General features: G+C 42.8%; 1 protein-coding gene across 1 annotated transcript; it reads right to left on the reverse strand.

Moving 5' to 3' along the window:
* Window positions 1-11947: 11947 nt before the first annotated feature.
* Window positions 11948-24265, reverse strand: ubtd1b (ubiquitin domain containing 1b). Its single transcript, XM_037080805.1, has 4 exons — window positions 23462-24265; window positions 15522-15749; window positions 15282-15439; window positions 11948-14375 (listed from the first exon to the last, which is right to left on the reverse strand). Exons 1-4 carry the CDS (start codon window positions 23541-23543, stop codon window positions 14106-14108), a joined length of 738 nt encoding a protein of 245 aa, XP_036936700.1. The 5' UTR covers window positions 23544-24265; the 3' UTR covers window positions 11948-14105.
* Window positions 24266-24478: the final 213 nt, after the last annotated feature.

The following is a 24478-nucleotide window of genomic DNA, read 5'->3' on the forward strand; positions in this document are numbered from 1 at the left end:
TTAACAAGTGGGACTATCTGCGAGAAGACTGGTGATTTCTGTATAGTTCCTTCTTCTATTTGTGTGTTTGGCCTCGCCTCCTCATCAGAACAACACAGCACCATTCTGTGGTCAAGTCATCAATAACAAACACTACACGTTGGGTTACATTTTCAAAACAAAGGCAGCAAAACCACTTGGTTAGATTAAGATTAAGGAAAAGATTGTGGTTTTGTGGAAAATAACTACTTCCTTTAAGGAGACTCATTACGCTATTTTGGCTCATACTGTCCAGTTCTACAGCACTGTACTCCCCCTCTGTATGAAACCCACTTTCTAAGCTCCTGTCTCTTTAAGACCCCCCCTCCTGAATACCCAGTCTCCTCTGATTGGTTAGCTCACATATGCCTGACCCAGCAAGCTACTCTGTAGTCTGCTGGTAAGGCAGTGGATGCTTCTGTATCACTTACCAGAACAGCAGCAGGACAAATGGTTCATCACTCAGCATTTTATGTTGGCCTTGCAACTAGCAATATCATACTGTTAGTTAATTATTATGAAGACATAACGTCACTTAAAATTGACGATAACTTCACAAAATTACCATACTGAGCAGCCAGATCTGTTAGCTGTAGGATTACATGTAATTTAGGTGTTTTTTTATTTTACTTTCCTCGTCATATCACAACTTATTAATATTACAGAGCCACATCACCTTTTCCATATGCAGACTGCAAACAAATGAGTCGAAAGCTTCAGCACATGCTGGCCAGAACTAGATCATAGACTGGAGGTGACGGCGCTCATACTGTTTGCGTCCACAGGGGCCGCCAGAATCAACAAAGAACAGATATGACTAAGCCTTTCGGTAAAACTATGAAAACATTGCATGACTCTTTAAAGCCCATCTAAATCAAACTTCATGAGCATAAATTTTCCCTTCGGAGCTGCAGATGCCATCACCGACCACAGAGAGAAAATAAACAGCTGTGCAACCTGATAGGACAAATTCTAGTGACATAAATTGTCATTTTTCCACTATCCTGCCATGTCATGCGGTTTGGACGGCGCACTATGTAGGCCAGCAGCAATTATGCTATATTGAGAATGTGTGTGTGTGTTTGTGTGTCTGTGTGTGTCCAATCAAGAGTGTAACTGCCCCTCTTCTGTCAAAACCAACTGATTTATGTGAAGGAGAAAATAACCACAGTCATCGCCGTCTGGTTCACTGACAGGGAGGCCGAGGATGGCTTGAGTAACGGTTTGTCAGTGTTGTTGGGCCACAATAATAACCCTTATTAATATGACACATTTATAAAGCAGAATTACAGACCGCCTCATCATGGTAATAAAAGATGACAGCACAAAAGTGCAGAAGAAAGGGTAAAGTAAACAGATAAATCAAAGCTGTTCGCTGACTTACTGGTGAGCTGTCTATGCAGGGTTTTTGTTCACTTTGCCTGAGAATTCAGACAAAAGAAAGCACTAAAGAGTGAAAAATACTGGCTTTGGGTGCAACGTGCTGTTTTCGTATTCGTCGACCTTTAATGTTTCATGGTAATGAGGTTGAAAGTTGACACTGGTTTAAAAATAAACAAGGCTGGTACAAGGCTCCGACCTCTATGGTACGAGCTGCCGTACAGCTTCGCAAGCAAAAGCTATACCGTCAGGAAATGACAGCAGAAACTCAAGTAATAATTTTGGTTGGGTGAATTCTTACATAAAATAGACTGCTGTTTGGAAGCAGACTCGAGACTCAGTCTCCGCATACAAACGCGCCGTACAGGAATTCTTTCCATACTTGCGTCTGCATTGTCGCTCAATAGTAACGTAACATTTTCAAACAGGAAACCAAACATGATGTTAAATGTGATGGATTGCTTTTCGTGAGCATGTTTCTGTTCTCTACATGATGTTTAATTTCAGACCACACTGAAATGAGAGGCTTCTTGGAAATTATGACAGGGGATTGAAATATACAGTAGAAAAAGCAACTAGTAGGCTGTACATGAAAAAAAAGGTAAGTAGCGTTGTAGTTCATTAAAAATGTGGGTTTAGCTGCTTCAGTCCTACTTGGTGTGGTATGACAAGTAGCATATGGTGGCTAACGGAAGCTAATAATAGTAATGTTTAGACAGCTGGAAGTATGTGAGTGTCAGTTCAGTGCAAGTGCAAACCCATGGTGACATCATTTTTTTGTTGACCATTTTAAAACCTAAAGCTGACACCACCTTAGATTTTGTGTGGCTGGAAGTGGCCGTGTTTGAGAGAAAGACTGGAGCGCGTGGCGGCCATTTTCCTCTGATATCTCGCCCAAAGTGGGGAGCTCAAATGATGTTTTCAAGAGGTCATATGAAGGAAATCTTTTTAATTTCACATCTTCCTGATCGAGACATTTAACAGTGAACACCTGGAGGGACATCACAACGTTTTTCAAGGTAAAACAACACAGCAGGGAACATTAGCATACGTTAGCTAGCATTAAATGAGTCCAAGTTGTGCATTGATATATTGTCTATTTGATGTGACCTCAGGAAGGAAAGCGCTGTCCATATTTTATACAGTGAACTGTTCACACTTGTGCTAAGTTTGCCACGTTTTAGCATGTCACAGAAAAAATACTTCTGTGGTTTTATTAGAAAAAGTAAAATACTGAAGCAAAAGCAGCAGACCTCATCAGGACCCATGACTTTGTCTCCCAGAAGTCTCTTGAGTTACATAGAGACATCAACATTGTGTCTGAGGTTGGAATGACATGCAAGCAAATCAGTATCGTCAGTTACACCACAGTATCATTTCATATTTGCTTTCACTGTTGCTAATGTTAGATAATGTTATTGGTTGACCAAATAGTATGAGCCAAGGTCTTGCGTGAGTTTTTTTTTTATTTTATTTTTTTTTTATTAAATTTAAAAAAATAGTCAAAGCTTAAACTTACACATCAAGTCATTTGTCATGTACTGGGGAGGGGTATGTCTGTTTACCAGCATGTCAGGTAGGCTTACGTGTTTCTCTGACCTTCAGGTGACCACTGGCTTTTTCTTCCCACTGCTATGGGAAAATCTGTCTTTGATAAAGCTCATATCAGTGTCTAATACCTTGTGGAACATGAGGAGATTCTCCTAAGCTACAGTCTGGTACAGAAAAAGCCCCGAGACAGTCGGCTGATTAGAACGGAGCTGCCCAGGAGCCTCCTGATTGGCCGCAGGGCAGGGATTGGACATGAGGAGATGGTTACTTTGGCTCTGGGGGATTTAGTCATTGTGTTTCACCTGCATGGGGAGGACGCTTGTGTGTGTGTGTGTGTGTTTGGTTGGCACACTTGGCCAGCTTTGCGGGGAGGGAGGGTAGTTCTCAGACATGGAGCTGGTGTCTTGGCTCATGCAGATGACGAGGCTGTCTGGTCAGTGTGCTGATCCTGGACACAGAGTGCGGTTTATTGGGTAACCATGCCGACCCACGCAGCTGTCTGGAGAAGATGTCACTTCTGGTCACTGCATATCTGAAGTGTTAAAGGTCTCCATTTCAGAGAACAATATATTTGAAAGCTGTGTTCAATGGAGTCAATGAAGATGTGATTTGAGTCGAGCCAGCTATTTGTATTTTGTATATATTTGGAAAGAAGTTCTTTTTAAGATCTTTCACAACTCATTTACAAAAAAATGGGCTCAACTGTCGTGTTTACAACCTAAATTTAAATTTAAACCTAAATTATCAGTGACATGTGAAGACATAACAGTTTTGATATTATGACATCTACATATTGTATTGCAGGGACATCTACTGAATCAGCTATCGCTGTTAGACTACTGTTAGAAGTAGGAGGCCCCAGAATTTAGTGGTTAGTGGTAATCTTGAAAACTCAAGGAAAGAAACGTTGGGACAGTCTCTCGTAACAGCCTGTCTTTTATCTTGAAATCAGACTTATGATAGAAGGAAATGAATTGTCAGCCTTTGTGAACCGTTAAGCGTATTCTGTTTCACAAAACAGCTCCTCAAAACAGCCTTGCTTACTTGTCGTGGTTAGGTCAATCAATGATTCTCCCTTTTTAAACTATACGCTGTTCCTCTCTATGTAAAATAATGGCAGCAATGTAGTAAAATTACAAACCGGCATCATGGTACAGTGAACAGAAAATGACATCAATGTTGGTAGTATACTGTTGGTGGTGGGGGGATCCCACCCAAAATGATACCGAAACAACACTGAGTACATTTTGTTTTATTATGTTGATTTAACAGGTGGACTCAGGTTACCTTCAGACCTTTCACCTGTAAACACACGCACACACACACGCCTTGCTGCCATCCTAAGCCTCGTCTCATAACACGTTCCATTGGCTCTGCTCCCACTGGGTGCTGTGACGCGGCCTGTCATGCCATGGGGTGACCAGGTTCACAGTTGTAGTTTACAGTCGAAGGTATTAAAGGACTCACACTGACACCACAGCATTAGGCGAGGTTTAGGTGTGCGCCATTGAGTTAGGTAAGTGGAAGTCCAGGGATTAGCTTTAATGCCACCATCGCCAGCCCGACGGCCACGCGTACGCCTGCAAACACACACACACACACACACACACACATACACACACAGACATACACACAAGCCTCCCGTCCCCGTGCTGAAAGGATTTGACATCGTCTTCTATTCTGGTTTGAGTCCTCTGTTATTCTGGACAAAAATCTGCTTTGCATAACAATCCCCTGCATTTATCCAGCACAGAGAGCACACACATTCTCTCCTCTTATAAACATCCTGATGACTCACGAATGACCTCCACTTCCTGTAAATCGGCGTAGGAGATTATTGGAGGTTCGCTAACAAAAAGCGCACATTGCACCAGATATGGATCAGCCAAGGCAACGTTGGCTTTTTATTCAAAAGTGGGAATGTTTTGCTGCTGAAAACACCAAGACAGGTTGGAATATTTGCTTATTCTGAGCTGTTCATTGGCGCTATGAGAGGAAGCACATTTGGAAATGGAAGTTCCAGTAAAGACAACAATCCACAGCTGATTTATTTGTTTTCTGCCAGTCACAAATAATCTAAATCTGAATCTGAAGTTTACTCAATATGTAATATGATCACACCTTTGAACCCACATGGTTGCACAAGTAGCAGAGAGACTGTGTGTGATCAGGCCTACTTCAGATTCATGTAATACCTTCAGTAAATTAACGCTATTGTTCCTTTTGGTGCTTTTCTGGGCTTATGAAAAGAAGGAAATCCCTCTACTTCTACTGGGGAGAGTCTAAGCCAATGGGCCAAGTTATCAAGATTCCTCAGGATTGTACCAGAGAGTTTGTCAGAGAGTCTTTGGCGCTTCGACGCCAGCGTTAGAGATTTCGCAATCGAAGGGCGTTTGCCCTGTGGTCTCCACACACTTGTGACGGTGGCTGATGACTCTTCTGGGAGAGATAGTCCGATGAAACGATGAAGCTGGTCGACCGGATGGCAATTGAGGGTCCCAGATTAGGAAAGGCAATTATGAGTGAGCATGAGTGAGATGGAAGACTGGTCACCAGCAAGACCAGCATATGTCATGTTTTGGTGCTGGTCTATGCTGGATTATTCCAGCAGGGAGGTGATGGCACCGCAGCTAGTTACAATACACATCTACAATATCATCTAATACTTAATGAATGCTAACATTCACTGACACATCAGCTGACATCAACATTCTTGTCAGCGACATCTTAACCACACCAAAGGACTTAAGATAAAGTTATAATTCAGCAGTCACTAACTTCACTAAAGTTCACTATCTTTGTTTGGCTTTCTTAGAGTTAGGTTTTAGTTACAATACCCTCTAATCCTCACCATAAAAACAAGTGACACCATTTTGTAAGAGTGAACCCATTTGACATGAACACGAGGTCTAGAGCCCTCAAACAAACACTGCTACTGACAGTTAGCGTTAGCATTTTAGCTTTGACGGTCAGCAGGAGAGGAGGCCACAGAGGCTGTAGTCTGATTACAGACCATCAGATGGGAATTTCCAGCTCTGAAGGCAAGATGGAGCCTGTGTCCAGAGGGGGTGGCAGTTCAGGAGTTCTGCTGTGGTGTCCTTTTTTTTTTTTTTTTTTACTCTCACTTTTGATTCACGCTTCCTGTGGGCCAGACTGAACCACCGTACTGACAGCAGAATTTAATTTAAGGCAAACGTACAGCACGGTTGTAGGTTTACTTTGTGATTCAGTGTGACAGGCTGTTTGTTTTTGTCTTTGCCTGTAGATTTCTGCACAAAATAAGTAACGCTACTTTATTTGAAAGCTCTGCGATAAAAGTACCTCTAGTAAACGGGTCAACAAAGGGGCCCGAAACAAAGAGATTTGACGCAGTATGTGCTGCACAGCAAGGAAATAAAGACAAATCAATTGATATACTTAATATGTATATGTTAATAAGAAAGCAAACCTTGGTCTCCCTGTGCTAGCTGGGGCTTTTGAGCACTGGATTTTAAAGTAATCTCTCAAAATATTTGTTGTGGCTTTGCAGGTCATTGTGGAGGATTAGTGTAAACTTCTCAGTATCTGGAGGTTTTGCTGCACGCAGAAAAAGGCCGGAGGGAAAAATAATAAACACACACACACACACACACACACACACACACACACACACACACACACACACACACACATTATGTAAGAGTTTCATAAAACACACAGCAAACATGGGACAGTGTCATGTTCAGACCCCCCAGGGCCTCTGCTGTGGCGTCAGGGTCATCCTGGGTCTGTCGGTGGGGGAAACAGAGTTTAGAAGAAGGCTGACTGGCCCAATGACCACAAACACAGCGCTCCCTGTGAAATTCCACCATCAATAGGGGCTTTTTCCAGGCCCGCTGCACCACAACCCTCCGGAGACCCTGCGTTGACTGTATTTGCAGAGACTAAGAGAGGGAAAGAGTCAGAGTTGTACTGCTTGAAAAGTTCCCTCTTCGTGTACTAAGAAGATGTGTTTGCTGCTTCAAAATATGCAGCTTGACAGTAATAATAAGTATTTTCATAGTACAGCAGTGAAGAAATGCCTCTGTTGGCTTCTTACTGTGACACAGTGACTCAGCCTGAGCACACTGGTCCCATTTTCTGCTCCAAACACTGAAATTGAACCAAAACTGATTAATTTTACAGTTCTGATGTGTTTGTTGTAAACAAACAAGGGCACATTTGTCATTATGTTATACATGATGATGGTGATTAGACGGAAAGAGCACCACCTACAGAAACTTTGACAAGAGAAAATTCTAGAATGGAGCCACTGCCTTCCCTCCCACACTGGTTGATTGACAGGTGGCTGCAGGGAAATGCAGTGCTGGAGCATGACAGCAAAGTGGGCCCTTAGAAAACATCCAAACCATTGATGTGCCCATAAAACCTCCTTTTACTGCAACAACCGTGTCCACGCCCTTATTTTGAAGAGGTCAAAATGCATTTTGGGGAATGTAAGAGAAAATTCCTTTGCTAATGTCCTATAATTCACTTTTCAAACCCTGTAGTGGAGATTCAAAAGTTTGTCTTTGTGAAAAACAACTTTTCCATGGTCTATATTTTTACCCTCTCAGGTTGTCCAACGCTGCTTTCAAGGAACACACATACTGTAAATCATGTGATTCATGCCTGAATATGTTGGAGGTTGTAACAAACAAGGCCGTATGTGTGTGTGTGTGTGTGTGTGTGTGTGTGTGTGTGTGTGTGTGTGTGTGTGTGTGTGTGTGTGTGTGTGTGTGTGTGTGTTCCACCTCCTTTCCTTCAGTCCTGCCATGGCCAAGGAAACCTTGGGTCACTCGAATATTTGCACAAGAGCAGAGCACCATCTAGTGGTAGAGACACATATCTTTTTCTTCCATATGAAATATTCCTATTTGATTTATGTTCTTGGAGCGATTTATTGTTGTTTATGTGTGAAAGCTTTGGTCAACTACAAAGCCTTCTTTAAAGTTATCAAGGGGACATACAGTGCTCATTTACAGGTTCATCATCTTATTTTGTGTTACTACTAGAAAAGGTTTTCTATCTTCAATGATCAAAAACACGTCCGTTTTTGCTCATAGTATCACCAGGGTCACGTGTGACTTTGGTCATCTGGCAGAAGTATTAAGCAAGTCCCAAATCACTTTTTCTTCGGCAAATTAAATCAAGTCACAGGTTGTGTTGGATCAAGTTCTTAGTTAAGGCAAGTAAAGCCCCGAGCTGTACCTGCAGTGTCAGTCTAATCTATCTAACTTTTTCTAAAGGTATGACACTGAATTGACTTTGTATTTTATTTACATATATGGTTTAAAAAGCATGTTTGTTTCTTAACTTCTTCTAAATTAAAAAAAAAAAAAATCTGTGCAAGACTGAAAGAAAATTAGTCATGTCATGAGTAGCCCGAGTCGCAAGTCAATCATTTTCTCTCCTGTCATGATGGTGTCAGTGGTGTCAGTGCCAGACCAGCAGGACCAGCCACTGTGAAAGTAGCTGAAGAAAATAACAGACGTTTCATCACAATTCATTTACTGTGTCTTCTAACCGGAGGCTGAGAAAGCAGAAGAAGACCTCTGCCTGTCTGACCATGAGTCAGAGTTTACATGTGATATGCTGAAGAGGAATCTGAGCAGCGCTGTGACCTTGAGGCCCCTCACTAAGTCAGACACACAACTAGCACTAATCAAGAAGTCTCTGTTCTGCACTTTCGGTGTTTATTGCAAATTGCATTAACGACAAACGGGTTCCAGGCTCCAGGCTCACTGGTGTTTGCACTTCACCAGATCTGACCTCCTGTCAGGACTGCACAGATCGCTGCTCATTCCAGATCACACACTTCTTCTTATTACTCCCATGATGTCCTGCGGCTGCACTCACAGAGCACATAGTGTTGTACGTATGCATATGATTGGGACATACCACTCTGTCCTAACGCTGTGCCTTGAACTTCAAACCTCTTGCTCACACATCTGTCGCAGTCCATAGGGCAAGATTTGAGGTAGGAAAGAACGTTATGCGATTTGGAACACAGTTTCAATGAGCTGTTACCCGCCTGTGCTGTCTGCAGCTCAGCCAATCCACTGCCCAGAGGATTGTGGGTAGTAATATATTGTCAGAGTAGACCCTTTTCGTGGAGGACATTTCGGGTGTGTTCCTAATCACTTACTTTGTCTTTTAACTTTTACGATGTAGTGCAGCTGGCTTTACAAGGCCCATACTGTTGCACGCAATATGCATACAATTGGTACATACTGTTTCATCACGACAGTGTTCCTTGAACTTTGACCCTCTTGCTCCTACAGTATATCTACATCCATCACGGCTTGAGCACAGTACAAAGACTGTGGTGACTTCTGGTGTCATCATAGTGTCTGTCACTCTGTCCGCGACCAGACGTACAGTAGCAGGACATCCATTTTGGCATACTGCATTTCACATACTTTTATTGGGACATACCAAACACTGTTTTGTTATACTAAATAGTATGGTAGTAGTCTACTGAATCTAATAACATGTGGAGAATGGAGAAAATGTACATGTATTTAATTTGGATCTGGCAACTTCATATATTATTTTGTTCAGTTTTCTTCCCTCCTCTGAACAGGCTTGCATTAATTATAACCAAAAAAAGCCATTTACTTCAAAGCATGTTAAAGCTGTTGGAAGTGATTTATTTCATAATTTATTATCATTAAATAGCACTATATTCTGACAGTAATCACTGTTATAGAGTGTATAGAGGTCAGTAACCCATGTCTCTCCTCCCCCTGCTCATGCAGTGAACGAGAAGACATTTTCTGCCATCCCTGTACATTTTATCCATACAGGACAGAGAACTCCATAGGGAAGCGGTCCTGCCAGCTGGTGGACCTGTTCAGAGCAGAATGGTCCAGTCTGCTGCCATGTCTGCCAATTGCTGTATTGTTTATTTGTAACTTCTGCAACCCTCACCAAGGAGGTTCCTTCTAGAGACCTCTCTTACCTCTTTTCCACCAGCACAGAACCGATTCCATTCCGGTTTGTGCAGCTAATGTTAAAACATTCAGAGCAAGAGGGCTCACAAGTCCAGAGGGTGGAGATCTGGATTCAGCCATACTGTGCCGGTCATTGCGCGTCTTTCAACACCCTTCCTTCCTTGATGACGTATCCTTTATTACAACGGTTCCACTCAGAACTGGTGACAAAGTGGGCACCCTGGAACCGATTCGAGAACCAGAGCTAGTTTGGTGTAAAAAGGCCCTGAAGATTGCAACATGAGGAACTCCTTAAAGTTCCTCCTTAATCCCTTTAACTGTGCAGTAATGTTGTACCTTGGTTTGACTTTGACACAATGGCTCATGGGCGTCAGTAACGAGTTAAAAGTCCCGACACTCACAGGGGCTGATAGTCAGAAACATGAAGACAAACACCCACAGCTCACTTCAGCAAGCACACCGTAACAGGAGACGCTATCGATGAAGTTGTCAACAGAGCTTTTTCCCCACCCCGAGGCCCAATGACACCCTCACCTTCACAGCAGCAGAACGCCAAACAGACACCGGTAGAGAAAAGTTGTGTAGGCATTTTTTAATGTCGAGATATTTACTCTGTGAAAAGGTGAAGGGCCCATCTGAAGGGTCGAGACGATACATTTTCAGAGTGACAAACATGAACATTTGAAACAGTTGACAGAGGCATCAGAGTACAGCAGGCTTGTACCTGCACGCTGACATTTCTTGAACAATACTCATAGCTGGTGCTCTATGAAATCCGTAGAGTCAGAACAAACATGATATGAGGTCTATGTCTATTGTATTGCACATACAGAGAAAATTTGCTGATTCAAGTTTGCATACAATGATGACTGACAGAAATCTCCGGATGAACCATTTGTGAAAGGAAAAGCGAAAAAAGAAAAGAAAAAAAAAAGGTTTCAGGAATACCAAAGTAAAAGTGTGATTGTGATCAGCTGAGACCGGATAGAAAGACACAAAAATTATGAATTCAAATAAAACACTTTCTTGATGTGGTGAGCTGTGGCTCAGTTAGGCTTCACACTGGTGGTTCAGTTTCGCTCCCTCTATGATCACATGGCCTGAGGACTGTGTGACAGGAGCGGTGAAATGAAAACAACGCACATCGAGCTGTAGAGCGTCAGGCTGGAGAAAAACTGAAAACACTAAACGCTTGAGAATTCTTGTGGCAGCCACACGATACAGGCTTCATTCCTAAAGCAGGTCTTGATTCTCAGACCTGAACTGCCTGAATGTCTATTCTGGGATGTAAAATCTCAATCCAAATCTGACACCGACGTGAGCTGAAGGAGGCGGGGACGCAAAAACGCAGAGCAAAGGGATTTTTATGTCTTTGCTTTACAACCAAGGGATAGAGGACACGTCCAAAACACAAACTCCTGGTTTTCTTTTGTGTAATTGCCAAGAAAATAGTGCCAATCGTATCCTGGCGTGCGCTGGAATATTATCATTATTGTTTATATTTTGGTCCACTGTAGAAAACAGGTCGTCTTGAATTTTTTTTTTTTTTATAGGCAAATTCAAGTTTTTGTTTATTCTGTTGTTTCTTTTGTAAAAAGTGTAAAAATCCTGCAGCATCTTTAGTGAGTCTGTTATTTAGTAGATCTAAAAATTCAAGTCAGATATCAAACATACTGCTCTGAAACGCTGCCATGTAGTCAAATGTACAATAAATGTTGAAAATACAAAACTTTATTGTGATTTGAAGCTTCAGAAAAATATTTTCTTGCATGCCCATGTAATTGGAGCATGAAACCAAATGCATCTGGAGAGTTTTTTGATGTTAACAGTAATCAAACATCTGCTTTGTCACATGTGATTGGTGGGGAATAACTAAACTTTGAAATCTGAGCCGCAGTGTGAATGTAGCCCACAGGGTTTATGCCACTTAGACTGTCAGGCCAAATGGGAACTCGAGCCACGAGCTGCCGGCGTAAATTCAAGGCAATTATGTTCGCGGCCAACGTGATTCTGTCTTCTGGCGGCCGCTGTGGTTGGTGACAAAGCTGGAGACTCTCTTCCATTCGGAACAAACGTCGCTGTCATAAGACATCGATCAGTCAGAGTCGCTGCAGCTGTACCTCCATTTACAGGCAAAAGCCTGGCAGAGCTCAGTGTCAAAGTGAAGAATTCAACTAGCAGCCATCTAAAAAATAGCAATGTAATGTTTCTGCTCAAGCAAGCTAACAGTGGACAGGAAAAACACTTGAAGATCACTCATCCAACATGGTGTCTAATTGATTTTTTTCATCTTTATTTTTTTTTTTTTAAACAATTTTCAATTAAATCTGAACGGTTCTTTCATCAGAATAACATTTATTAAAAGGAGAACTACAACGATTTAGTGATTCAATTCTTCAAAGTTGTGAGAGACATATTTGAAATTAATGGTGAAAATTAAGGGAGCAGAAACTGAGATGCCTCAACTTTAAGTCCCTTATATGGGGTCAATGTCCAAAAAAAACCAAACAACTGGGTCCTACATTTCCCATAATACAGCTGGACAGGGATTTAGGACAGAGCATCGTTTTGAATAAGATTTTTGATGTAAATGTTTGGTCTCAAAGCCAGAATCCAAGATAACATCGCTGACATCATCACGGTTGTTTTCTCCGACCCGACAAAGCTCCTCTAGAGCACCCGAAGACGGAGACTAATTCATTTTCACACTTCACCAGTGACAGGTACACAAACCTTCCTGTCTACATCGGTGGCGTGCCCCTTATAACACAATCTAGTTCTGTGAATCGACACCGAAATCTACAGCCTTTCACAGCTTATGGTTTTGTTTCACCGCTCCATACAGACCGCTAAATTGCTCACCAATCCCACATACAAAAACGTACAGACAGCCATTTTCACCGGGCCATCTGTATGCTGGTGACAAAGGTCAAACATCGAGTGAAAAATATGACAGATATTCTTCTCTCTTTAAAGTTATCGGAAAACATCAACACAAATAAAAGGCAAGTGAATACTGGATTTACATTCATCAGGTGGCAAGATAGAGATAAGGAAAACTAGCCCTAAGCGACTTAAGTGAATATATCAGGGCCGTCCCCTAGTGGTCTGAGGGTCATTAAAAGTGGTTAATAATGCAGTTTTTAGGACCATCCTTTTGTTACACGGGAATTCCTCCTTTCCTATTATATTATGATATGACTGACTGCAAAGCTATGTCTTACACACCGGGAAAACAGTCTTGTCTCTGTGAGCTACGTTAAACTGAACTGTATATTGCACACGTACGCTTTCATACACACACAAACAGCCCCGTCAGCACCCACACAGTAAATGTTTTGTCTGTAATATTCATGAAATCATTTTTTTAAAAAGGCAGCAGTTATAGCTCAGATTGATCTAAAGAGTTCCTGAATCTAAAAAAATACAGATGTCTTAGCCTCGTGGTAAAACTAGCATCTTTCAGAACATTAACACCCCCCCCCCTTTTTTTTGTTTCGTCTTTGAGAAGGCACACAAACTACCACAAAAGTATAGTAATAATCTTCAAATGTGCAAAAAAAGCTCAGTTTACATTATTTCCTTGATAAAAGAAGGAAGGAAAAAAAAGAAGAAAATGTTCAGCATCTCGCTCTCCGCCGGCCCCTCCTGTTTCTGCGGAGGAGAAAAAGGTCCGTGGGCGTCATAGTAGAAATGTGCTTTAGAACCAACACAGACCCCCTCTGCATTTCCTCCGTTGGCACTTCAGTTAGCATTAGTGCAGAAACAAAGGCGGAGGCAGAGTCTGTGTGATGTGCACATACTGTACGTAGTTTGAAGGCTGCACACCAGCATCACGCGTTCGATTCAAAATGGTTCAAAGAGACACAGGGACGAGGATGTCCAGAGTTAGTGTGGTGACTGGATTCACGTAGAGAGCAACCCAGCAGACACCCCAAATACAATGACACATGGTAGATAAAACAAAAGCAGCACTTTTGAGTTTCTCCCTCATGTTTTTGCTTCGAACCAGCTTTGTATCTCCACAGTCTGATTTTATTTCAGTAACAGCAGCTGTTTTCAAAAAAAAAAAAAAAAAAAGCTATCCAGCAATAATGAGACACCTCTGGTCATTTAGAGTCTGCCACAGTCCTCACCACCCACTGCACCACCGCTTCATCCATCCATCCTGTGTGTCCTCAGTTATTCGGACGCAGGTGAGGAGGCAGTGCTGGTAGGAGACAGCTTGGGGGCTTGGAGGGCCTGCGGGTTGACGATGACCTGGATGACAAAGTCCTTCTGGATCTTAGTGTCTTGCAGCCGCGTCTTGTCCGTGAGCAGCTTCCCGGAGAAGAACCAGCGCTGGTGGATGGCGTCGATGTCTTCCTGGGCCTGCAGCTGCTTCTTCAGTTGCCCTATGGTGTCGGCCATGCTGGCGCTGAGGCGCAGGTCCTTGCCCGTGGAGAGCCGTACCTACAGGAACAGGAAGTGGGGAAATTAACAGTGGTGAACAAAAACAGACGCAGGTAACATGTGTAATACTGGCCGGTCGTGAGGTGGTGGAGGCTGACATGGATGTCAAAAGTTTGTGTTGACCACACAAGAAAAAAAACTACTAAAATACAGTAATCTAATCACCATGGTGTACATCTACATTACATATAATTATGTGATAAAGTCACTATTCTCTATAATATCAAGGTAATAAATCAGTGGTTGTGCCCCCTCTGTCTCATGTTCACATGAATTCATAACCATGAAAAGAACCTCAAGCCACAAGAATGCCATATCAAATTACTTCTAGACATAATTCTAGAGATTAAAAACTGGTTCTTATTCCTCTGCAAGATTGCTCAGCATGCTAACAAACTCACAATGTCAATTCTAACATGCTAATGTTGATCGATGTTTACCATGTTCACCATCTTGGCTCAGCATGTCAGCATGCCTGCATGTTTCTGAGGACGACTGCCTGATGTCATTAGTTTTACAGGTCACAAACACACTTTTCATATAATAATAATGGGTCTACAGGAAAAAGTTTTAACAATTCATCTGGAGGGGGACATGAATATGTCTGCCAAATTAATGATGATCTATCCAATAGTTGTCAAGACTTTTTACTCAAAACCACAAATTCAACCTCATAGTTAAGCCAGGGGAAAAGTCATAAACCGTTTATGTTGAGTGTCGTTCAACAGAAAGTTAAGGGATGTCACTGTAATTTTTTCACATTCTGTTGATCATTTTTACATACTGTACCTTTAAACAAAATAAAGTTCACCTTTTGGAAGTTTGGCCAGGTGTCTGTGTGCTGACTTACTGCAGATACAGTACAAATACTCACACAAGTTGCACAATAAATTTAGTAAAACAAACCTTGAGCTGGAATTCCTTTTTGGGTGCTGCGGGGGGCTCGGGGCTGTCGCTGGGGTCCTCGTCACTGCGCTCTGAGATAAGGTTGACGGGTGGAGCCAGGCAGTAGACGGGCAGCTGGTAGCGGTTCCCGAGTTCATCGTAACACTCTGCGAGAGTACCTTCACGGGAGGAAAACAAATAATGTTAACCCGGGTTATTCTCTTCAAGTGTTTTTGTGATCTATACATCCCCTGTCCTCACCATGTGGCAGTGTAATACTGGCTCCATCCACTATAGCCTGCGCCAGCTCGTGGTCGTTACACTCCAGGGCCACAGCCGCAGCTTTCAGGGCGTCCCAGATCTCCTTCCGGCCCTCGAAGGCCGGCGCCGTGTCCCAGAACTCGTCCCGCTTGCTCCGTAGCTGGCCCTCGGTCATCGGATAGTCGCTCTTCCACTTGGGTCGGTCCTTCTTCAGAGGCTCGTTGCGTCCTGTGATGGAAGGGAAAAGCAAGGAAAGGTCAGCGCAGGTAGTGAAAAGGTCTGATTTATTTCGGTTCGAAACAGTCCAGTGATGCAGCCATTAAAGTCTTGAAATTCTCGAGGAAAAACCGCCTTTATGCTCAGTTTGAACCATTTTTTCAGAGGAAACAAGGATTTGATCTTGCATATGGTCCACAAGTTACACAAGTAATCACACAGCAGTGGCACGTGGTGTAGGTACATCTCTAGATTCACTCAGATACGTGGACTGGAGATTTGTGCTGATCTTCTAGGTTTCAGTGTACAAGTGATTCTAGGCACATGAATATGTTAAACGCAAGTGAAATTTCTCGAGCTGCTGCAAGGTAATTTATTTAATCACTCAATCTTCATTGCCGCAAGTAGAAGAAACATTTCTGGACCACGCACTGATCAACGGGGAAACAAATAGAGCCCAAGAATGAAGAAACTTGCTGTGAAAACACTGACCTACATGACTGGGAATGAATGGAGAACAGGAAGCACACAAGATAAGGTTTAATGTGTAGAAATAGTTTTCTGAATACAAAAATGACACAGCAATTGAGGGCAGAAGAAAGTCTAACAATGTACACGCACACACACACACACGTCTGTGTGTTCCCGTGCATGTTACCAATCCAAACTCATTTTTCCATGCGTATATTGTTGCTGATATCAATCTTATGCAAATCTGCTGCTAATAATTTATAAACTAGAAGTCAGATGTCTCAGTCATAACACAAGTCATTGCAGAGGGAGGAAGCTGAATCCTGACAAAGGTTTTGAGTGTACTTTCAGTACCACAGGTGATTTAAATGAATTTTGCAGTCGTGTAAATGCACCACAGGATGCTAGGAATTGGCAGATTGATTAATGAATCATACAGCGTCCCATATAATTCATATCCTGTGTTATCATCTCCTTAAACTCATGTACTGAGGTGCCAGCGGAGAGAAACGCTAGCCGTCACTGGAGATGGATAGTCTCATCCAACCCCAGCACACTACGCCATCCGATTCTAAAATTAGGAGATCATTCAGAGTTTGCAATATGCATGAAGCATCTGTGGCCTATATCCGTCTTTACTTGTAACCTTACCTGTGTTTCCCACCATTCAATATTAATCCAAAGCACACCTAGACCAGGGCAGAGGCCAAACGCAAATAGTAGTCTTGCATCAGGACAGAAAACTAACATTTCTAACCACCATCGAGGAGGTAAACATCAACAATGGCTACCTGCCAGACACTAAAATTATCATACAAGCAACTGACTGGTGTAACATTTCCCACCGCGGCTGATACTTTAATAAGCCGCGATGAAGTGCTCTGCAACAACTGTAAATGTTGTCAACTGCCAGCCACTTCAGTTGATGTTATCAAAAAGGCACCTTTGGATTTAAACCAGCCTGAGCTTATATTTCCAAATGCCTTAGAGGCGGAGATTCCAGGCAGTGAGGAATGAACCTGTGGAAAATGAAGAGGAGTATAAAGGAGACGGCACACATCCAAGAGGTTGCATTTCTTTCAAACAAATTATTTATAGTGCGGGCGGCTTAGGAGGAGCAATGTGGAGGTCATGAGGTGGTGTAGGATGAGCACTTGGGGCAGAGTGAATCCCAAAGTGAAGTGAAGGGGGCTTCCTCACTACTTCTCAGCCAAAGTAGCAGTGGACATTTAGTTTCAGAATCATCATATTTATATTCAATATCCAAGTTATTAGGGCTGTAACTTGCTGCAATGATTGATTCAATGTTCGGTCAATGACACATCTGAAAACAGCGCGATCAATGTGACATCTTCAAAAAGTTTTGTCCAGCAAACTCGTCAAAAACCAAAGACAGGCAGTTCACTGAAATACGGATTGAGGAAAAGCAGCAAATGCTCACATTTGTGATGCTGCAGCCATTTAATGTTTGGAATTTTTGCTTGAAAATGGATCTGATCATTCATTTTGATAATTCAATTATCAAAAAGGAGCTGAAGATTATGATTCTGTCTATCGATTATAAAACTATTCACTGCAGCTCTCACTGTAATCCCATATAAAGTTGTGAGCACATCCATATTGGGTACAAGTTCAAACATGAACTGCTAAAAGCTACTTCTGCACACATTTTACAGTGCTTATTGGCCACAAAGTAATTATAGGCTCCAGTTTTAGCCCACGGCAACCTAATTGTCTTGGTTGCAAAATGATACTTCCTGTTTACAAGGAGGGGGGCGATATACCGTTGTACATCCTCTTTTCAACGAGAAGCTTCAGTAACTGATATCCGTAGCCTGTAGTTGTGACACAGTCTCTTGGATAAACGCATCGCCAGTACACTGGAACCAGTGTCTGTGCTGTTGCAACACAGGGGCAGCTGTGATATGATTCTTTTGAACTCTGATCTCTATTCGGGTTTCTGGCAACTCAGCCTGCTTCCAGTAAACCAGTGACCTCATGGGGTCTGGCCAAGTCATGGTAACCGCCCGTGAAACTACATTTTGTTGCCTTTACTATAGTTAGACCGATAAATTGGTCCCATACATTGGTAACAGTGTTTCGCTGGCTGATAAGAAAGTGCTTTACAGAGATGTCCAACTAGGTTTGAGGTCAACAGGTGTTTCCAAATAGACTGCGAAAAAGTAAAGTGGGGGGATGGAGAGTAATCTAATGGGGATTCATTAAAGTTTTTCAGCTTTTGTTTTCCCAAAATGCAGATATGAATACAGGCCTCAAAAGCCTACTATAAGCCGGTCTATTTTCTTTAGACTTGGGTTTTGTATGAATTAAAGAAAACAAGATCTAAAACCCTCATTTTGGAGCTGTCTAGGTACCACTGGACAGTGTGAGGCTAGCTTTACCCACCTATTTTCAGTCTTCATGCTAAGCAAGGCTAACCCGCTGCCATTGTAACTTCATATTTACCAGACACAGAAATGGCATCGAGTAATAGGGTTGAGATTATATGCAGTATGGTGCACATGGTTTCATTAATGGAACGTAGTTTTGCACATTTATAGCACTCTTTTCAATACACATTTTATCAATTAATGTGAACACAGTTCTTGCTATGTATTTCTTATCAGAGCATCATGTCTGTTGTGATATTTAAGGTGCATTATGTACAGATTTTAGTTAAAACATTAAAAAGTTCACTAAAATTATCAAAAGAAGGTGGAGGAATAACACTTTGATGTTATGACATCTACGTGTTGTGTTATGATGTTTACAATGGTAATCATGCTAACGAGTCAGCCCCAGCCTGTCAGCTTTCAAAGCTCCTGTGCTACTGTAGCTGGGTAAACACAAACACCATCCCAGTGCTCTGAGCTCCCAGCCTGGACAGCTAGCTACATGGCTAACAGAGCTAACTAGCCACATTTGTGGTAAAGTAGCGTCACATCACAGTAATGTGATTCAGCTGTAGTGACTGATGCCTCCTCTTTCCATAGAGGAGGTCTGACTCAGAACTCTGCCCGGTTATCTCTTAGCGACATATTGAGTTAACATGACATCTGCCGAGAATATTTTCTGAACAATGGACATGCTAGACAGCTAAGGGCGGTGGGGCTTGACAAAAGTCATCAGAGGCGGGCTTGAGTTAAGAAACAGAGGCAAGCAATACAAATCAGAGAAGCTTCCTCTGCTCTGGAATTTCTAACTGTATTGTGTATGCGAGCCCTTGAAGTTAAAAGTGAGCTGAACTCTTTACAAAAGAAAAAAAATACTGAACAAAACCACTTGCCAGAAATTGTATGCTATAAGAAAACACTGCGCAAACAAGTGGTAGAAATAAAATCTAAAAGGGACATTTTATAGAAATATGTGGGGTTCGGTGGAATGTGTGTGTATGAAAAGCAGTCAGTAACATAAGGAAATCATTCAACGAACGGTTCTGTTGAACCTGACTGAAACCCACCAAAACACAGACATGAAGCAATGCATTGCAAACACGTGAAGCAATATCAGGGTGTTTCCATACAGCTGGACTCATAAAAACTGCTGCCATGTGATGAGGTTATGGGGAAGCGCGTTGTATTTAAGATTGTTAATGAAATGCGCCATGAACGAGGCTTCTCCGTGCTGGATGTTTGGACACAAACAAAACAACACACCCAGCAGCCATAGGTGGCTGTTAAAGGATTAGCTGCTCCTGGGAAAAGAACGCCCAGCTGTAACATAACGTAGCTTTGGCACTGTGAAGGCATTTAACAGCCTCTCACATTCCCTGACATGAGAGAAATGTCTTCAGTGTTCCTCTTTACAAGCAGACATCAGTGAACACACACTGGAGATCAACAGTGGATGGAAGGGAAGTTGGCTCTTTAACCGGATGGACACTGAATCCATGTATGACTGTATTTCCTCAGTAGATGCACAAGTCCCACATGCCGTCAAACACATGCCTTGTAGCTGGTTATCTTATCACCACAACAGTGCGTTCAGCTTTCTGGACATGCAGATAGTCGCTGACAAAGTCCATAAAATTACTTATGAAAACACCCTCACCAGAGACGAAAATACACACTTTTATCACTGACCCTACCAGGGACTGGTAGACCTCCAATTTTCCTATGGAGCTACAAAACCAGGCTACTGATAACTTAGTTAGGGCCAAAACAGCTATACCACAGCATGAACCACGGTGGATATTCCAGGACAACTTGTAAGATACATTGGTGTTGTTTGATAACCAGAGATTTTCGATGACATGCACGCATTATTCCTTGAGAAAGTAACAAAAATGTCGGGGGAAAAAAACAAACCCTGTGGCAATGTTGAAGAATGTGGGGAAAAAAAAAAAAAAAAAAAACCTAGATTCGTCTCTTTACCTGGATCCGCACCAAAACTTACTGGGGTCTATTCTGGGCCGAGACCCATCCCACGCCCAAGTTTTGTCAAAATTCGTGCAGTGTTTTTTTTTTTCCTGTAATCCTGATAACAAACCAACTAAAAAAAACACAAACCAACACATGCGAACAATCCCTTGTTGTTTGAGATAATAGGTGTATTATATAATAAAAATAATTTCGTTATTGATTAGTCTATGCTAAGACAGAGGCATGTACAGTCGGAGTTAGATTTTAGTTGCAAATGCTAATAGCGAACACGATTCTCCAATGTGGTACTGCCCATACAGTCGACGTTACTGAATTACTCCGCGATGCCCCTAGTGTCGATGACAACAACCGTTTTGTTCAGGTACAATAGCTCAGCTTCCAACCATTGTTGTACAGGGTTCTATCAGTTACTCAGCCTAGGTAAATCACCCAACCGCAGGGTGACGATCCATACCCTCACAGCCCTAATTTCACACACGGAAAATACAAACAAATCTTGTTAAGAACTGAAATCAATGACTGTATATTGTGAAAGATGACCCCAGACACATGAGCCTTCTTTTATATCTAACCTTTCTTTCACTTGGCAGTCTGTATGTCTGTCTGTGTGGCTGCTTCCCCTACCACTTTTAGTGAGTGACAAAAATTGCATGATCTTTCTCTCAGGTTCTAAAGAGAGGCATCACAGGAAAGATTTGAGAACCTCTGCTGTGCGAGGGTGTGTCAACAGGAATATTACAGGAGCCAGTGAATGATGCAACAGAACATGATGAGACTTGCCTTTTTTTTTATCAAATCCTCATAGTGCAGGGAGTGCCTGTTGATACCAATCAGAGTGGGAAATTACCATGAGACACTGCTACAGCCCGGGAATCTCTGCTGTGATGACTTTAACTTTAATTTTGCATGTGTACATCTGCAACTCTGGCGGCCGACAAATACAAGACACATTCATTTGAAGGTCGCACTGTGCTGTATAAATTAACATCAGATGTTAAGTCCTAAAAAATGTCCCATCTATGTGATGTAAACTGGAGACGATTCCTGCTGGAGAAAGACTGCAAAACTTTCCATCAGTACAGTTGGAGGAAACAAAGAAGACTGAACCTGCATCCAAATGAATAACAGACACTTAGATTCCTCAACAGTCGCTATAAAAGGGAACTTTATTGCTTCAGTTATGCTGAATGTGACAGTAAGGCAACTGAATTTGTTTAACTGCTGAGTGTGTGGTACAGCTGACCTCAGCAGACATTTAAAGACTTCTCAGACGGGTCCTAAATGGTTGTTTCCTGTCCAAATAGAGTTTATTACAACATTCATAACACTGCACGCCAGTAACGCCTCTAATCAACCAATAAACAATAAGCATTTTCATGTGTAGCGCCATTATTCACAAAAAGGTTGTGCTAAATATATTGACATTGTCGTCTGTACGCAGAAATTCAGAATGTCTGCCAGTTCAGCTGCGAGGCGCCTGCGTCACTCGGTTTAGTCTGGCTGTAAATACAACATTTACTCTTCTTTAGTGCTGGAGTAGCAATCCAAATTCTATCTGTCACTATCGAACACAAGTGTGAAGGAACAAAACATGGCGGTCGTCCAGTGTTTATCTTCAGGAGAATGTTATCTTCCAGGAAGGAAAGTAAGTTATGGACCTGAACTCAGGTCCCTGAAGTGAATAAATCTGCATATCAGCAGCAAAGCCATTTCCGGTAACCACACCAACTCTACCATAATTCGGCAGCCTAATATGGTGCACACAGGGCTACGATACCAAACACTTTTAAGATGGCAGCTGGCCCAATAAGCTCACTGTCACGAAATCAAGTGTGAGGCTGGGAATTGCTGGGTGAGAAAATTGTCCACCTTGTTATAAGCGCACCTTCAGGTGTTTGTAGGTGTAGTGTTGGTGAATTTGGAAGTAATCAGCACCGAGGGTGGGCCTGTTGGTTCCCCTAGGTGCTCGACTTAAAACAGCACATGGGGGTTACACTAAAGCCAGTGCACTGGCAAAACAAGGGAGGGACTTTCACTAACCAGCGAGAATTAGCAGCTGACTGGCGTTTTACGCTGCAGAGGACACACACACACACACACACACACACACACACACAATGGTTCTGCACTGGTTTTTAACATGTGAGCTGAATCCAGACAGTATACAGGTGAATTGCATTTACACTTAATTCTAGGAAAACACATTTCTGACCGTCTGTCCAGCGCCTCTTAATGCACATCCATCAGAGCACTTCTGCTTTACTTTCTGTTGCGTTGTTCATCAGGCATTTTCCACATAATGTGACTGTGCACAATAAGATAGCCCACTTGAGCCGAAAAAAAGAGAAAGAAAATAAATTGAATACACGTTTCCAAACATGCTGATGTAAAGAGGACACGTGGTGCATTGTGAATGCAAATGAATTCCCTGTGAATACCATGGAGAAAAGACCACCCAGAGTGATGCACCCAGCAGTCCATTCCTCACAGAAAAAAAAACAAAACAAAAAAACAATGTGAGCAAGGAGGTGAAACCCAATCACAAGTGGACACTTGAGATGCATTCGAGTCTGAGGCAGGGGTGCAACGAAAGAAGCGAGTCTGGACCACATCTGGTGCTGTTTGTGTGAACTTCAGTGTGTATTGGGTGTGCATAGTCTGTGTGTACATGCAATTAAGCGGAGCTGGGAAAGCTGTCAGGTGTCAAAGGCCATTCTTCATCCCAGCAGGGGTTATCACATTGAGCTGGCAAAAGGACTGATCTGACAATGCCATCACTGAGGATAAAAGTACATCAGAGGAAGTGCTGGGAGAATAACAGCTTTTAGAATTAAACATACACACAACCCCACAGACTGCAAGTAGTCTCACCTCCTCGTCCGCCGTTCCTGGACGATCCTCGGCTCTGTGTGTCCTCCCAGCCTTCCCAGTATCTCCCCACACATCCTCCCATGGTTAGAGGGCTGCAGATCGTTTTCACGCGTCGTACTAGCTGAACAGGGGGCCCATCACGGGCGAAGACGATGAACTAGGTCCGGTGAGGAGGACGGGTCGCAGGTCCAACGTTGCGAGCCTGACAGGTCATCCGTGACGGCCGAGAGGGAGACACCGATGTTTGATAGCGCCGAGCTGATCTAGACATGTAATATCAGGGCTCAATGAGCGTCTTCTCTCTTTTTGTATCAGGTTGTGTTTGACTCGACCCCTCAAGAGTCAAAGCTCGTGGCCCGCACCAACGTTACAAGAGTTTGATAGCCGAACCAGCAAGCCGCCGCAACCTCAGTTTCTTCCGACTGTTAGGATACAAGCAGCAACGTGACAGTTCTCTTACTTGCCTGGTAAGTTTGGCTGGCTGTAAATGCCGATGTCTAGCAGTCCAAACAGCGCGCACCTTCCTCGCTAACAAGCTAACAGGGCCAACCAGCTAGCTACCGCAACATCAGTAAACACAAACTTCCGCGCACTCGTGATGATCATTTCCCTGCTCACTGAGTTTCTTCCAAACGCAGCAGATAGTTGCGCTCTCCCGCAGCCCTCGGTGCGCCGCTTAAATTCGCTGCCGTTGCCCCCAATTTCCTCTTCTTTTAAATCTCCTAAACGTTACTTCCCCCTCGGCTGATAAAAGGTGACTAGCGGCAGAGCTAGCGCCACCGAACTTTTTTACGCCTGCGCGTAAGCACGCAGGCAGGTGTTGGGTTCTCTTACGTCAGGGCGAAAAGCAATTATGAATGGAAGCGAGTGCGAACAATTTCAACAATGACGTAGGTGTCACACCGTTATTGCGAAAAGTTACAATGTGATATCACTTAAACCAATACTCGTCGTTATTCCTTTGAAATTGTTGGTTAAAAAACACAGCGGACCTCATGGAAAGGGGGAGGTGAGCGT

The sequence above is a fragment of the Acanthopagrus latus genome, chromosome 20 (assembly GCF_904848185.1).
Source record: "Acanthopagrus latus isolate v.2019 chromosome 20, fAcaLat1.1, whole genome shotgun sequence".
In the NCBI taxonomy this organism is placed as follows: domain Eukaryota; kingdom Metazoa; phylum Chordata; class Actinopteri; order Spariformes; family Sparidae; genus Acanthopagrus; species Acanthopagrus latus.

What these genes read in the sequence shown, in the direction of transcription:
- ubtd1b (XM_037080805.1), bottom strand. Translation starts at nt 23,543, where the DNA reads ATGGGAGGATGTGTGGGGAGATACTGGGAAGGCTGGGAGGACACACAG. An exon ending in CAGTATTACACTGCCACATG is followed by an intron (nt 15,440 to 15,521) that starts GTGAGGACAGGG and finishes CCTCCCGTGAAG; the next exon opens with GTACTCTCGCAGAGTGTTAC. An exon ending in AAAAGGAATTCCAGCTCAAG is followed by an intron (nt 14,376 to 15,281) that starts GTTTGTTTTACT and finishes CTGTTCCTGTAG; the next exon opens with GTACGGCTCTCCACGGGCAA.